Source organism: Pleuronectes platessa, chromosome 2, assembly GCF_947347685.1.
Source record: "Pleuronectes platessa chromosome 2, fPlePla1.1, whole genome shotgun sequence".
NCBI lineage: Eukaryota > Metazoa > Chordata > Actinopteri > Pleuronectiformes > Pleuronectidae > Pleuronectes > Pleuronectes platessa.
Genome location: NC_070627.1, coordinates 15,327,783 through 15,341,520, shown reverse-complemented (window position 1 = coordinate 15,341,520; position 13,738 = coordinate 15,327,783). Strand labels below are relative to the sequence as shown.

Sequence of the window (13,738 nt, the reverse complement as noted above, 5' to 3'; positions counted from 1 at the left end):
TGAGCTCATGAAATTGCCCCTGATAGCAGTGTATGAATGATGTAATAGAAAGAGTGTTGCGTATAGAAGTGTATGTATATTGATGTGTGTAAATTTGAAATGTGCTGCAAATAATAAAAGTGCTATATAAACAAAGACGATTTACAATTCATTTATTAATATATTGGGATCAGTCATCACTTCTTTGATAAACTTCATCCTTGGGTCTTTCTCTGTCCACTGTTTGATCCGTGGGTTAAAGTATTTGTTACTTAACATAAGCTCCTATACTTACTTCTGCTTTTTTGCAGTTATTTAAAGTTTTTTTGTAAGTTCATGTTCACTTCTCTGTTATTATTGCAGGTGTACGTGCTGCACTGACATTCAAATATGTTTCTTCACTTTCACTGGTTAGTTTCTCTTTGAACCAACTTCCCTTTTGCACCACGAGATGACATCCTGCAGAAGAAAGCCCTCAGACATGCATCTGAAAAGACAACATGACAAACAGGCAAGAAATTCCATGACCTTTGAACTGTGACGAATTCATTACTTTCTTACTCATAGCAAACACACTCGCTCCCAAGCACCTGCATGCCACGTACGCCTCGTGAACTGTGCCCTCACGTGTTATCACAATAATGACAGCAGCTCTTGCATCATTACTCACACTTTCCTTAGTGGTATTGAGGTCAATCAGGCTTTCTTTGTGCTTTCAGGACATTTCAAAACCACCACTTTGATCCAATAACATTCAGGTTGATCTCACTTGGAGCAAACCGGTGCGTGTTACACTGAGGTTTTCATGAGAGATTTTTGTGAAATGAAGCAAACCTTCTGATCCATCGAATACAAGAGGGAGCATGACCTTCATCACCATCATCCTAAATTAAGTTCTACACCAAGTGTCATTTAATTAGGTTATGAGAATATTTTTAAATGAGCAGTGAGGCCAACCCACTGCTGCACTGGGTCAGAAGTGCCAAAATTACTAATGTGGTTGCCATAGTTATGTCTTTGTGAAAGAAAAGTCACCAAGGCGACAGTCCTACACACACTCACACTTTCATTATAGGGACTTGTTTTTTTGTCCCCATGAGGAAGACATGTCCCCATAATAAACAAACACACACACACACACTGTAACTTGACTTATCCCAATCTTATCATGTCCGCCAACACACAACATCAAGGGGATTGTGTATTGTCATCTAACCTAAATCCAATTTCTCAAATGTATTTAAAGCCTTCATCACCAAACCATACGAAGGCGTAGAACACATTCATCTAAATCAGTTTTTCCTGATGCAGCAGATGTGCAGTTATTTTTTGTACAATTTAGTAGATAATCCCTGACATATTGTACCTCACGCTATCATCATCCATCCAACCTCTGAATGGATTCGATTGTGATTCATCCAATCAAGCTCAGGAGGCAGATAAGATCCAACCATGTGCATGCATTTGCATCTCAGTGTTACAGCTTCTGTGGCCTATGGATGATTATGTTTGTAGCTGAAATTAATTAATTGTGGTTAAGTCTGTTCTAGTTGTAAGGACAAGGTGGGGTTGTGATTTGCTTGGAGGATCTGGACCTGTAGTTTCTATCCTCAGAGGATCCTGCTCTTACCTGGCATTATAGTAACGAGCATCAAGTGAACAGCTCTTAGTGCAGATCTGAAAACATGCAAGATGCACTGAGGACGCATTTGAGATATACACTTAGACTGTATAGGTAAAGGTCATGGTGACTAAATACAATTGTAATCTAACACCTTGAGGTACTGAAACTGCACTGGCTGAAGGCAAACAAACACAGAACGGCAATTCTGTTTTTTCCTGTTTCAAATGAGGAACAAACATATGGAGCTGGTAGAGCTGTGCACAGCTGTGTGGAGCACATCAATCCGCTAAGCCCCTCATTTCACATCTTGAGGCACCTTCTTATCCACTGATGTACAGGTCGTCCACTTGTGCTCGGATCACCCAGGACGTTTGTTATTTCAGGTGTGTGTGTGTTGGCTGCTATGCCAGGTATGAACAGGACACAGTTAGACCAGTGAATCCTGTATGCTGCCCTGGTCTTTATAAATGTACTCTGCAGTTCCACCATTCATTTGAGGCAAGTACACTAATTTACTTGAGGTTTTCCACACAGCTAGTATTTCCACGGACGCTTTACTCTCCTCAGCTCTAGATGTTCTCCTGCACTGGAAAGCTGATTAGGCTGACTACAAAGCTGCAAGTTTAACAGGCAATAACTTCCACTATAACGCACAGTGCACGTGAAAAATACTGGTCACCTGAGGTTGGTACTTTGGAGCGGCTGGGATACATAGGAGCTGAAATACTTCCTGCTTAGCACCACAGCTTTAATGGAGGGTTTTCTTGTTTGAAGTGCGTAATCTGCGGCCAATGCCGCCTGGTGCAGATCAGTCCCGATGTCGCCGCTGCACAGCAACTGGGCCAAGAACGTCCACTAACCTGCTTAATATTGAACTCTGTAACAGTGATGACGCACAGGAGGAGAGGTTTGTAGGCTGTGTACTTGTGCTGTCATATACAAAGGAAATGTCCCAAATGCCTGATTTCTTTGAATGGGTTGTTTAAATTACATAATCTTAAGAAATAAACAGCACCAGGTCTCAGTTAGCTCACATCATGACATCCCGGATGGATGTGCTTTGTTGAGCCCAACTTGTTAAGAGAGCAGCAAGGTATCAGGTGCACACACACACTACAAAATATAAAGAATCAAAATATAAAGTAAAAATGACTGTCACAAGACCCTGTCAACAAATAGAGCATCATCACATTTTTTCATTTTGGTTTAAAAGCTCTATGCAGCTAAAGGATCTGCACTGTAAAGCATCTCACTGAAGAGAAAAACAAACAACTGCTCCAGAATGTGACAATGTTCTTCCAGCTGAAGTTTGAGAACAGGTTAACCTGAAGCTGATTCAGAGGAAGAGGTGACACTGTTCTACTGGACTAGGACATGTTAAAATAACATGGTTTGTTTTCAAAAGCTTAGACCACTGTTTTTTTTAGTTTTGATGGAGTTTAAGGATGATGCCATAACCTTACACGTCAAAAATGTCATTCACTGTTTATTATTAACACAAATAACACCAATATATATTATGAAGCTGAATATGAATATTCTTTATGTATTACTAAATAATGACATCACTATACAGATGCTTTCAAGATCTGCTGTTAGCATCTAACTCAGTAAATTAACACACAAAAGAATAGACTTTTAGTTTTTTTTAAACACAAATTAATGCCTTTATTAACCAAGACACTGTTAACACACTGGTATACAAGAGAGGTATCGGCTCTTGCAATAAACAAAATAAATCAAAGTCGGTATCAGAACATTTATAGTGGTAATATGGAATGTACTGGTTTCCACTTTTTATTTTTAAACAATCCTTTCAAATAAATAGTCTCTCAATACTCTTTATAGCTAGTGTTTCTATCAATATATGGGAATGAAATAGGAAAGAAACGAGACAAAAACACAAATAAAAAGACAGTGACAAAACAAGGAAAATATCCCCTTTGCGATACCCTTTTCAAAATGTCTGTTTTTAGGCAAAAAAGCACAGGGGACAACAACTGCTGAAAAAAGGCAAATCCCTTCTTCTAGACCTAAATCATCTTGTTCTTCCACCAGAAAATGTAAATCCAGGTGCCCGGTGGACACACAACCCACGTTTGTTAAGAAGGTCTTCAGAGACACCAATATAAACACAAAATGTCCTTATCAGAAGCTTAACTCATCATTTGCTACAAGACTGCTGATCTAGCCAGCCAAGGTCAGCTTGTACGTCATCTTCGCCAACAATAATGTGCTGTGCTGTAGAGTACTGGCAGTCCAAACTTCATCTACAAACGTTATGTAATAACACAGGTAAAGCACCACGTCAGGCTCCTAGAAACTAAACTGGAGCTTCAGTTATCTCTGCCTCGCTCTGTCTCTCTCAGAGAGAACTTAACAATAAAGTATCTTGTCTGTACCAGAGGGGGGAGGAGAGGCCTAGAATGCTACAGGAGTCCTGGTGTTTGGTGGGAGACCTTCGCCTTGTAAAACACTTTTGCTGCCGTTTAGAGCAGAGGAAAGGAGCAGTCCCAGAAGGAGAAAAGTGCAAGAGGGGCACACGCAGCCCTGTCCTCCGGCAGTTATGGGAGAGTGCACAACGACCACACAGGCTCTCCCCCCACCCTGAGGTGTCTGATGTTCACTCCGAGCAGAGGAGGATCAGACCCCCATTTGGGCATAAGGACGATGCACCTTGAAGTAGCAGGGTTGCAGCTCACTGAGCTTTTCCCCCAGGCTTGAAATTCAGCTCATATTGGCTCCAGTGCAGCTTCAATCCGTACTGTGATCCTCCAGTTGGGAGATGATGGTAATCAGGTTCTGCAGGCCAAAGATGAAACCACTGTCCTGGCCTTCGTGCACCACACTGTCTTCGCCATAGTGCCGACAAGTGGTGTGAGCAAAGTCAATCATGCGCACGTCCACCACGGGGCTGCTGGCCTCTCCTGTGCTGTGGGAGGAGCGACCACTACCACTGTTGCTGCTCCCTGCGGCCACACCGGCACTGCCACCTGCTGAAGAACAAGGGAAACCGAAGGCCCCCTCCTCTTCCTCATCATCATCTTCCTCTTCGTCCTCGTCTTCATCTGATGGCTCGTCTTCATCCCCCTCTTCACCCCCACGGTGTCTAGGTCTAGCGGGAGCCCTGGGAGGGTCTCCATCGTAGATGATGAGCAAGGAGCTGGAGTAGAAGCGGTAGGATTCGCAGGCCTCCAGGGCAGCCTGCATTTCCCTAAGTCTGCGCAGCACGGGGGACAGCAGCTCTCGACGCAAGCGACGCCCATTGTGGAAGAACTGGTACAGGGCCTCCTTGAAGCCTGTGAGGGTTAGCTTACGACCGTGGTACTTGTTCATGAACATCAGCTGGCCTGAGTCTGACTGGTACACCTGCAGGAGTAACACAGACACATGAGTGTTACAGCTCTAAACTTACAGAGGACTCCAGACTAGCGAAGCTGAGCTGCATATCTACCATACCTGCATGCCACAAAGTCGCACTCCAATGGAGGCTGATGTGCTCTGTTGACACTTGCGAATCTGATTGGCTTTCTTCTCCTCCGATGCATCGTCCCCATGCTGGCGAGTTCCCATCTTCAAGTCTAAGACACATGGTACTTTGTAGCGCCATGTCAGATTCTCCAAAAGAATAAATTCTTTGAAAGGGGGTCAAGGATCACACATCAACAAAAGACACAATCTAACAAGGTCATGCATTTGTAATAGCGCATCATTATGTACGTCGCTGTACTCTGAGACACCAACTAACTGCTGTTCACTAATGAAAGGATACTGTATTGGTTGCGGTGCTTTGCATTCTCCTTCATCCTCTGCAAGTGCTGCTGGTGGCATTTGAGGCTCCAGGGGTTGTGTTTGATCTGTGGAACTACGTTGCCTTTATCCAGGCTGAAGTAAAGAACCTCCGCCTGCTGCTGCTGCTGCTGTTGCTGCTGCTGCTGCTGCACCACCACCTCATCAAGATTATAACTGCAAAAGGGGAGAAAAATATCAGCTTTAGTATAACAGAAATGATTCATGGTGCATCTTGTTGTCTGTGAATGCATGACGGCGCTATGGCAGGCATCTTCACCTCATGATCTTGTCTTCTTTACGACTGTTTCGACCTCTGTCTTTGCTGTAGTTGTCATTCTCCAGAAGCAAAGTAGCTTGTTTCTTGTTACTCCACTTTAGCATCTTGCTCTTGGGCTCGCAGTCTGCTGAGGGGTCTTTGTTTTCCATGTCCCCTGATTCACTGTGGAGGGGGTAGGCGATGAGGCACAGGTTCCCTTCCTCATCTTCCTCAAAGCTGACTGATACTACACCTAAGAGGGGGAAGACGGAAGGTGGTCATAAGTATAGTAATAATTGTTTGGTAAAAGTTTTCCTCAATACAATGTTTGTGTTGACATATTTAAAGCACATTTCCTGAAAGTTTGACAGCCAATGACATGATCATATTCCCACATTAGTAAACACACACGCACAGGATGTGGATGTAATAGGAAGAGATGAAGGAAGAAAGCAGCCATGTTTGTATGACTCGAGAGTCAGAAAACAAGAGACACAAAATACCACACAAGGCTGAAATGTGTCAAACTGACAAGGAGATTTATTAAGCAACTGCCAAACATCCTCCTGGAAACACACAATAAGTCTGAACACATTGTTTTATGATTCATGACATAATAGAATGTGACACAGTTCTCTCTTTACAGAAACATACATGGAGCAGTAGCAATACAAGCCACAGTGAAGACTCACTTAACCATAGTACGAACATGTCATGATTCAGTCCAAACTGTCCATTATTTAAGAAGTTGTGGTATGCAAAAAAAACACATGTGAAGTCAACCTTCATTATCATCACAATTTCAAAAACACAGAACAGATGAGGCTAACAGATGTTCCTAGACTCGTCGTGATGATTGAAGAAACACATGTGTAGTTTCATGCCCAATGATAATTAATGACATTTTCCACAAACAGGTACCGGAGTAAAGCCCCCCCCCCATGAACCCCTAGTAAAAGTCCCTAAAAGGACCTGTCTATTAGGGGGGGGGGGGGGGGGGGGGGGGTAGTTGCTCTGAGAATAAACATCACAGCTGCAACAGCTGATAAGGATCAAACCAAAGACAGGAAGAAGGGATGTGGTCGAAACAGATTGACTGAAGAATGTGGAAAATACAAAACATCCAAACTCACAAACGTTCCACCGTGTATCCAGCAACAGAAGCAGTAGTAGTAGTGGTCAGATTTAAAAAGACAGTTTGTAATAAAAAAAAAAACAGCCTGAGAACAATGGCCAGTTCTTAAAAGAGGGATTGTGGTGTGGTTGAATGTAAAATGGCAGACCTGAGGACCCAGCACTCAAATTCCTTCTGCTGCAGGCAGAGGCCTCTCTGACGCCATAAGCACTGACATCACCATCCTACAGGAAGCCCCGCCTCTAAAGTATGTCCTGATGAACCGTGGTGTCCGTTCAGGAGCTGCACCGTCACCAGACCACATACAAGTGTGGGAACTTCTGAGTCACCATGACTTTAAATCAATAGAGCGGCTGGTACACTTGAGATGAAGCCAGAGTGCAAGTCAGTGAGATTTTTTACAGCCTGATAGCAACTAATTGAATGTAGATTATTATCAAGTTCTGGTCATCTAATATTGCTTTCAGGTCTTTGTATTGGAATAAAGAATGCAATCATGATTTACACTTGATATAGATCAACTGATGTAGAACAACTTAAAGCTCCACCCCTAACTTGTCTTGATCACTTGATCTACACATACACTTTCAGGAGTGTTCCTAATATTTCTCTCTTTCACTGTCAGAGTATAAATTTCAACCAAATTACAGGTCATTGCAATGTGGCCATGAAACCGGAAGCTGTCTTAAAATGAAATTCTCTCTAAATCCCAATCCTCATCCCGGATCTTTTAATAGTCCCATATTGCATTAGTGGAACCATCAGATACCATGCGTGTCCCTCCTCACCGTCATATGGCTGCCCACAGACATCTGCATCAGCATGTACTGGGTGTTATTGTCTGTGTGTTAAACTATTTTGAGACCGCAGACTTGGACGCATCAAGGGGAGTGTGATATTCAGCTTCAAGCGGAATATCGTGCGTAGATATGTTTACGTCCGTGTTTCCATCCTGAACCTGACACCAGGCCTCGGAAAATTCCTCAACGTGGCCTGTGCTGTCGTGCATTACTCCCCCAGTGATGTAGCCCATTTATTTTTGATAGCTGTGGAACTCTATCTCAACTTGAAACCGTAGCCTAGTTAAAAGCCAGGGACTTGGAGCTGACCTCTGGCTTAATCGTGCTGCTGGCAGAGAGTCACACAGTCCGCCCTGGGGACAGGGGGGGGGGGGGGGGGGGGGGGGTGCAGGAGACTGTAGCTGTGATGCTCTGCCAATTCTCACAAGTCACAATGTGTGGTCAGTAAAACAGGAATTGAAGCATCTATTAATAGTTGTTGTGTGCAGCATATTCTTGAGCAAATGGAAGAACCACACATTATTATCTCGTGCACGGACACAGTGCGTGCATTTTGGACATTTCTAGGCCTACTGTTAAATGCAGACAAGAGGGCACCTTGCATGTAAAGCTATGAGCACAACGACGAGAAAGAAGAGAGACAGGATTACTGATGGGTATCAAAACAACATCACAGTAGCAGATGAGGGGTCAGTTCCTGCAAATTTAGAAAGGGGGGGGGGTCTTACCTTTATACAGCGGTGTGAACTTCCTCATCTCTGCGGGTAGGCTCTTGTAGAACTGATGCTCGCGGGGGATGAGGGGCTTGCAGATGGTTTGCTCCCCGAACCGCAGCACGCAGGAATGGCCCCCTACCTGGTGCACGAAGGGTTCAAGCATTACCCCTTTGCCGGGATACGGAGTCCCGTCCGCCTGCATGAGCGCTTCGAGAGCGGGACTCATCCTCACTCCGCATCGGACTGCTGAGCTGGGGGGACCCACGTCGCACGGGAGGAGGCAAGAAGCTCGGCCGCTCGTCTGGCTCCCTATCCTCGGACGCTTCTCCTTGCTGTGCCGCACGGGGGCGCTGCTGGCTGGTCGCCTGCTGACTGTGAAAAACAAAGGGCTGAACAGGAAGGACGGAGCCAGGCACCAAATCCGCAGTTTCCCCGTTTTCCCTCGTCGGAGGACAAATTAAAACGGCCCCCTGCGTAGCTGGATGTGCTCCGTGTGTGTACGTGTGATAAAAGACCTCGTAGGTAGTCGTGAAAAGCTGCTGAACACGTTTCCAGACAGCGTGAGGCTCCGCGCTCCTCACGAGGCTCTTACCGAAACTGACGTCCGCATCCGACCCGCAGCGAGAAAAACAGCATCGACAGCCCCGCCCCATCCGCGAAACCGGCCAATCGGAGAGCCGCGGCTGTCGCTGGGAGGAACACCTCGGAGAGGATCAAGCGGATCCAGCAAACAAAGAGGAAGAGGAGAAAACAGGGGGGGAGGGTAACTGAGGAAAAACACCAGAAATACAAAAACACAACACAACAAGTCACCTCTCCTGCACTGTACACACAACCCTCATTGAGGAGACAGGCTGCAGATCAAACATAAATCGCACCGATTTATGTTTGATCCGGTTCTTGCAACATCGAATGTCCTTGGAAGCAAAAGCATTTAAACGAAGACAAGAGGGAATTGCACTGGCGTTTCTCTTTAATCCAACATTTTTGACATGTGTCAATGATAACGAGGGGATACATTCAAAGAATGATGGAATTTGAAATTCTGAATTTAAAGATAATGCCTGTATAATTAACAAATATTTGGATATTGGGTAAATAACAATGTCTTCAACTAAAAGCATGGTTGATAGATATTTTGAAGAGGGTCGCTTTTGTCTCACATCAGTGACACAAGACATCGAGGCCTTAAAGAGACTGTTATGCTCTTCACATCATATGTGATGGTGGGCCGAGATTGGGCCGATTCCCATGTTTACGGCTTACATCATTAGACAACTCAGTCAGGGCTGATCATGTGGGGGTTGAAAATACTCTGCACGCTGCCCAAAACAGCACTAACCATTACATTTGGTTAAATTACCTTGAAGAATGAAATCTGAGATTTGACAAGCGTGCATAGGTCGTTTTGTGTTGCAGTTCAGCAGCTGGACACTGAAAACCGACAGGGCTGACTGACTGAAGATGCTTTCAGTTGTGCACTGAACTCCAGAGGTTTGGAGGATGACGTGTTTGTCTTAACACAAATGTACAAGTAAGACTCAGGAGTTTCTGCAGTCTTTCTCCACATGGGCCCCTAATATAAAGCCTGCGGAAACTCCCACTAAAATGTACATAGAACACTAAACACAATCCAAGCACAGCACTGATTGGACAGCAACTATCTTTAAAGTGTATCACCTAAATATCAAACAACATCCTATAGATAACTGAATTCTGGCTGCTGCTCTGATAAATAGAGCCCTGATAGCAATAATTGAGCGTCTGTTATTGAGGTTTTGTTTAAAACAAGAACATTTTAGGACACTGTGAGATAATATGCTAACCACAATCTAGTCACATTTCCTTTGGTGCCCTAAACCCTTTGTTCAAAGTATTATAAAATAAAATGTCACGAGACAAGCATTATTTTGTGTTGGCTCAGGTTCCTATCTACAATAATTCTGGAACAAAAACAAGGATTTTGACTGCAGGTCAAAAATGCAGGTTAAAGAAGGTAAGATCCTCACATTGTGGTGCATTGGCCCTCACTAGTTTGAGGATTATTGCTCCGCCAACCAGCTTCATATATATTTAGAGTCTAAAATGGAACATTTGTCTTGTGAAGGACAGCTGATTCTAAAGAGTCTGACTGGTGTGCCAGACCACACAAATCGGAGGTATTGTAAGACTGGCTCGGGTGACCAGAAGGTTACCGCCTAATCACACACTAATCTCTGATGTTCCAGTTCTGCACTGGGATTAGAAATTGGAGGAAAGATTCCCAGACCTGAGAAGGGAGGGGATTAAATGATCAGCACTGGGACAGGGCACCCACTCTTTTTACAAGACCACGCCATTTTACCATGTGAAGTATTTAAATGTGTAATTTCAGTCTGTCCCACATAGTGCTACTAATCTTTGAACTAACATAAATCCATAAACTCTCGTTGTTTATGGCTTGCATATCTCAAGAACTGTTCATCTAATTGGTTTGATATATGGCAGTGAATTGTTAAGGGTTCAAGGAAGTGCAATGCCAAATTTGGCGCGATTTGGGTATGTGATACATTCAAGTTTAATAAAATGATGAATAGCGATCTGCAGCTGGGGATTCCTGAACTTATCAATCACGACAACAGCATGTTGATGACAACGAAAATTATGATTATGCAGTTCAGGGTTCTGCATACTCAAGCTTCACGTCACTTTGGTGAACAGGTGAACAGCTCTTTGTGCAGCAGCGATGGTGCAGCTTCAGGGCTCTTCTGTGCACTGAGTCTTGCAGCCAGTCTTCACTTGCTGTGCCTCAATTACTGAACCTTTACGGTTTCAGAATCCAGCCTCACCACAGGCTAAGCAAACAGCCCATTCCAAAACTTAGGTTTAGAAGCTAGGCAAGACAGTATTTGTTAAGGGAGAGCATGAGCTGTCATCTTTTTAGCTTGGTCACCCTGGCCTCACTGATGCATCAGTGTTATGTCAGTTTAGCCAGGCTTCCCCTCTCGTGTCATGGGTGCGTGCCCTGGGACAATAGGCCGCTGCTCCCTCAATCCAGCAATCTCCAACCTCCTCGGTACACACAGGATAACGGATGGCCTTCTACAAGCACAGCAGTCATAGTAATCCAGGCTCCAGGAACACAGATGGTGGATCTGATCTGGGTCACAGAACTTCTGAAATGTGAGGTGTAACCATCACAGAGAGAGGTCAGCCTGTAGCTTCATCACACCAACACTTCAGTGACTCTCACCTGCTTAAGCACCAACATATCAATCTAAAAGAAGCATATCAATCACTAGTAATGAACTATATTTTAAACGAAAACATTTAAGCAAGGGTTTGTAATCCTGGAACAGTTAGCAAGAGCATGCTAAACATAAAAATGCATCTGACACATCCTACAACATTCTGTCCCCTGGAATCCTCTTCCACTTTCAGTTCCTTGTTAAAAAAGTTTATTTTGGTAAATTTTACTCACTCAAGTCGAGGGTTAAAGGCAGATAATGCTGCACCATGTAAAGCCCAATGAGGCAAATTGTGATTTGAGAATATTGCAGGATTTAAGAAAAGTTTTTGAGAAGGTAAAGTATTTGAAAGCACTGACTATGTACTGATGACACAGCACAGACAGAACTTGGGGATACAAATGTTGTGCTGTGAGGGGAGGGGAGGGGAACTTCTGTGGGATGAAATCATAACTATAATATTCAACAAACTTGACAACCCACTTTCCAGTGGCCTCTTAAGCCCTACCCCTCATTCCCAGACACGTGAGGAAGTGGAACATGGTTGCATAGAAAAACTTGTCACATGGGGGGGAGGGCCCATATGCGCCTTCGTTTTAGGCAGTGGTCCACTCTAGTAAATATGAGCGTGTTGATAGTGATGAATGCTTTTGGCACTGCCAGGTCAAGGACACGCTTGTCTACTCCTGTCATCCCCAGCACAGACCCAGCTCCTCATGTCACTCCTTCTGCCCGTGGAAAGGTGGAAAAATAAAAGGCTCATCTGATCAAACGATTTTAACTCTTAATGATCAAAATGAAATATAGAGTGAGTAAATATCATATCAGAGGGGCAGGAATTTCTCTTTTGATGCCAGGTATTTCACCTTTATTACAACTTGAGGGTTGGCAATAAACAGGAAGTCAGGGTTTTCCAGATGTACATTCTTTTATGTATTGTTTACACAAGGAGGGGTTATCAGAGGCAGAGGCTATAGGAAAAATAAATTCTACACTGACTGATAACAATGGGAGTATATTTATATCAAATAAACATTTAGATGCAAATGGTCTTTTGAACATTACTCAAGTATGTTTCTATACAAATATTATGTTATATAATAATAGTGAAAGGTGTTTATTATGTAGATATTCTGTACTACCTCACTTTTGACCTTCTTCTGCTGTAACGAGTGAATTTCCGCAGCATGGGATCAACAATGTATATCTTGACATATATACGTTAAGATACATAGTTATATATAGTTATGACCAGCTTCATCTGTGGTATTTGGTCGAAGGCTGAGGCAAACCTTACAAGTTTAACTTCAGATGCTACTGATACATTCCTCAAGTGCTTTCCTGAAGCTGCAGAGTCCATTAATTATGGAATGCAACTGTGCAGAGCCATGTGCTACAATGGGGGAGACACTATTTGCCTGGCTGACCCTCATAAACCAACTTCCTCCTCCAGGTTACAGCCAATGGGAGAACTGGAAGTGCATCTGTTAACTTGTGCAAGCAGATCAATATTCCAATGAGAAGCAAACTCTTGTTCACCTGAAAACACTGATATTGTAGATACTAGCTAACACAAGGTTTACTTGGTACATCGAGCAGTGGAGGGAAAGCCCCTCACAAGTCCTTAGATGCTGTCACCCGATGCCTCGACACCAGAAGATTGCAGCTTCTTCAGCTTGTTGGAGAGATAATACCATGCTATCAGCCTGACACGTTCAGCCTGTCAGGGCACAACCAGCCAGACCCTGACCCACTTCGAAGAAAGCAGCTGACTGCTTCTCTTAGAGTCTGCAGGGAGGGAGGGCCTGGTTTAATGGATACAGAACAATGAGAGGTGTGCAGGCTTATTCAGGAGAAATGACGAGTGTTGTGTAGAGGTGTGTGAGCCATCAAACTTCCAGGAGTGTCACTGTTTATGATATTGTCTGTTGCGCTGCCCCAACTCACATACTTCTATTGAAAGTGTTGAACTGCTTCACTGTTATCAGCAGATCAATGCTAGTATTGCACCAATACATCTCCATGGGAACTGTCTCAAAAGGACGGGATGTACAGTATGTGTGAGCTGTGTGGGCAGAGATACTCAAGCCTTTAACGGGTTGTGGTGAGATCGGAGAGGATGCAAAGCGGTTTAAAGTAGGGTAATTTATTTCCCAGAAATAGTTTAATGCTAGCAAAGAATGTGTCACTTAGAGCAGTTGACCCATCT

At 43.9% G+C, this 13,738-nt stretch overlaps 1 protein-coding gene across 1 annotated transcript; it reads right to left on the bottom strand.

Annotated features, from left to right (window-relative positions):
• Positions 1-3,072: 3,072 nt before the first annotated feature.
• ip6k2b (inositol hexakisphosphate kinase 2b) lies at positions 3,073-8,923 on the bottom strand. The gene is made up of 5 exons (XM_053438424.1): positions 8,315-8,923; positions 5,673-5,904; positions 5,376-5,569; positions 5,063-5,238; positions 3,073-4,972 (listed from the first exon to the last, which is right to left on the bottom strand). The coding sequence occupies exons 1-5, from the start codon at positions 8,526-8,528 to the stop codon at positions 4,358-4,360; spliced, it is 1,431 nt and encodes a 476-aa protein (XP_053294399.1). The 5' UTR covers positions 8,529-8,923; the 3' UTR covers positions 3,073-4,357.
• Positions 8,924-13,738: the final 4,815 nt, after the last annotated feature.

Coding starts and splice junctions, on each gene's coding strand:
- ip6k2b (XM_053438424.1), bottom strand. CDS start 8,528: ATGAGTCCCGCTCTCGAAGCGCTCATGCAGGCGGACGGGACTCCGTAT. Junction 5,905..8,314: donor GTTCACACCGCTGTATAAAG/GTAAGACCCCCC, acceptor TCCCCCTCTTAG/GTGTAGTATCAGTCAGCTTT. Junction 5,570..5,672: donor AAAGAAGACAAGATCATGAG/GTGAAGATGCCT, acceptor CCCCTTTTGCAG/TTATAATCTTGATGAGGTGG.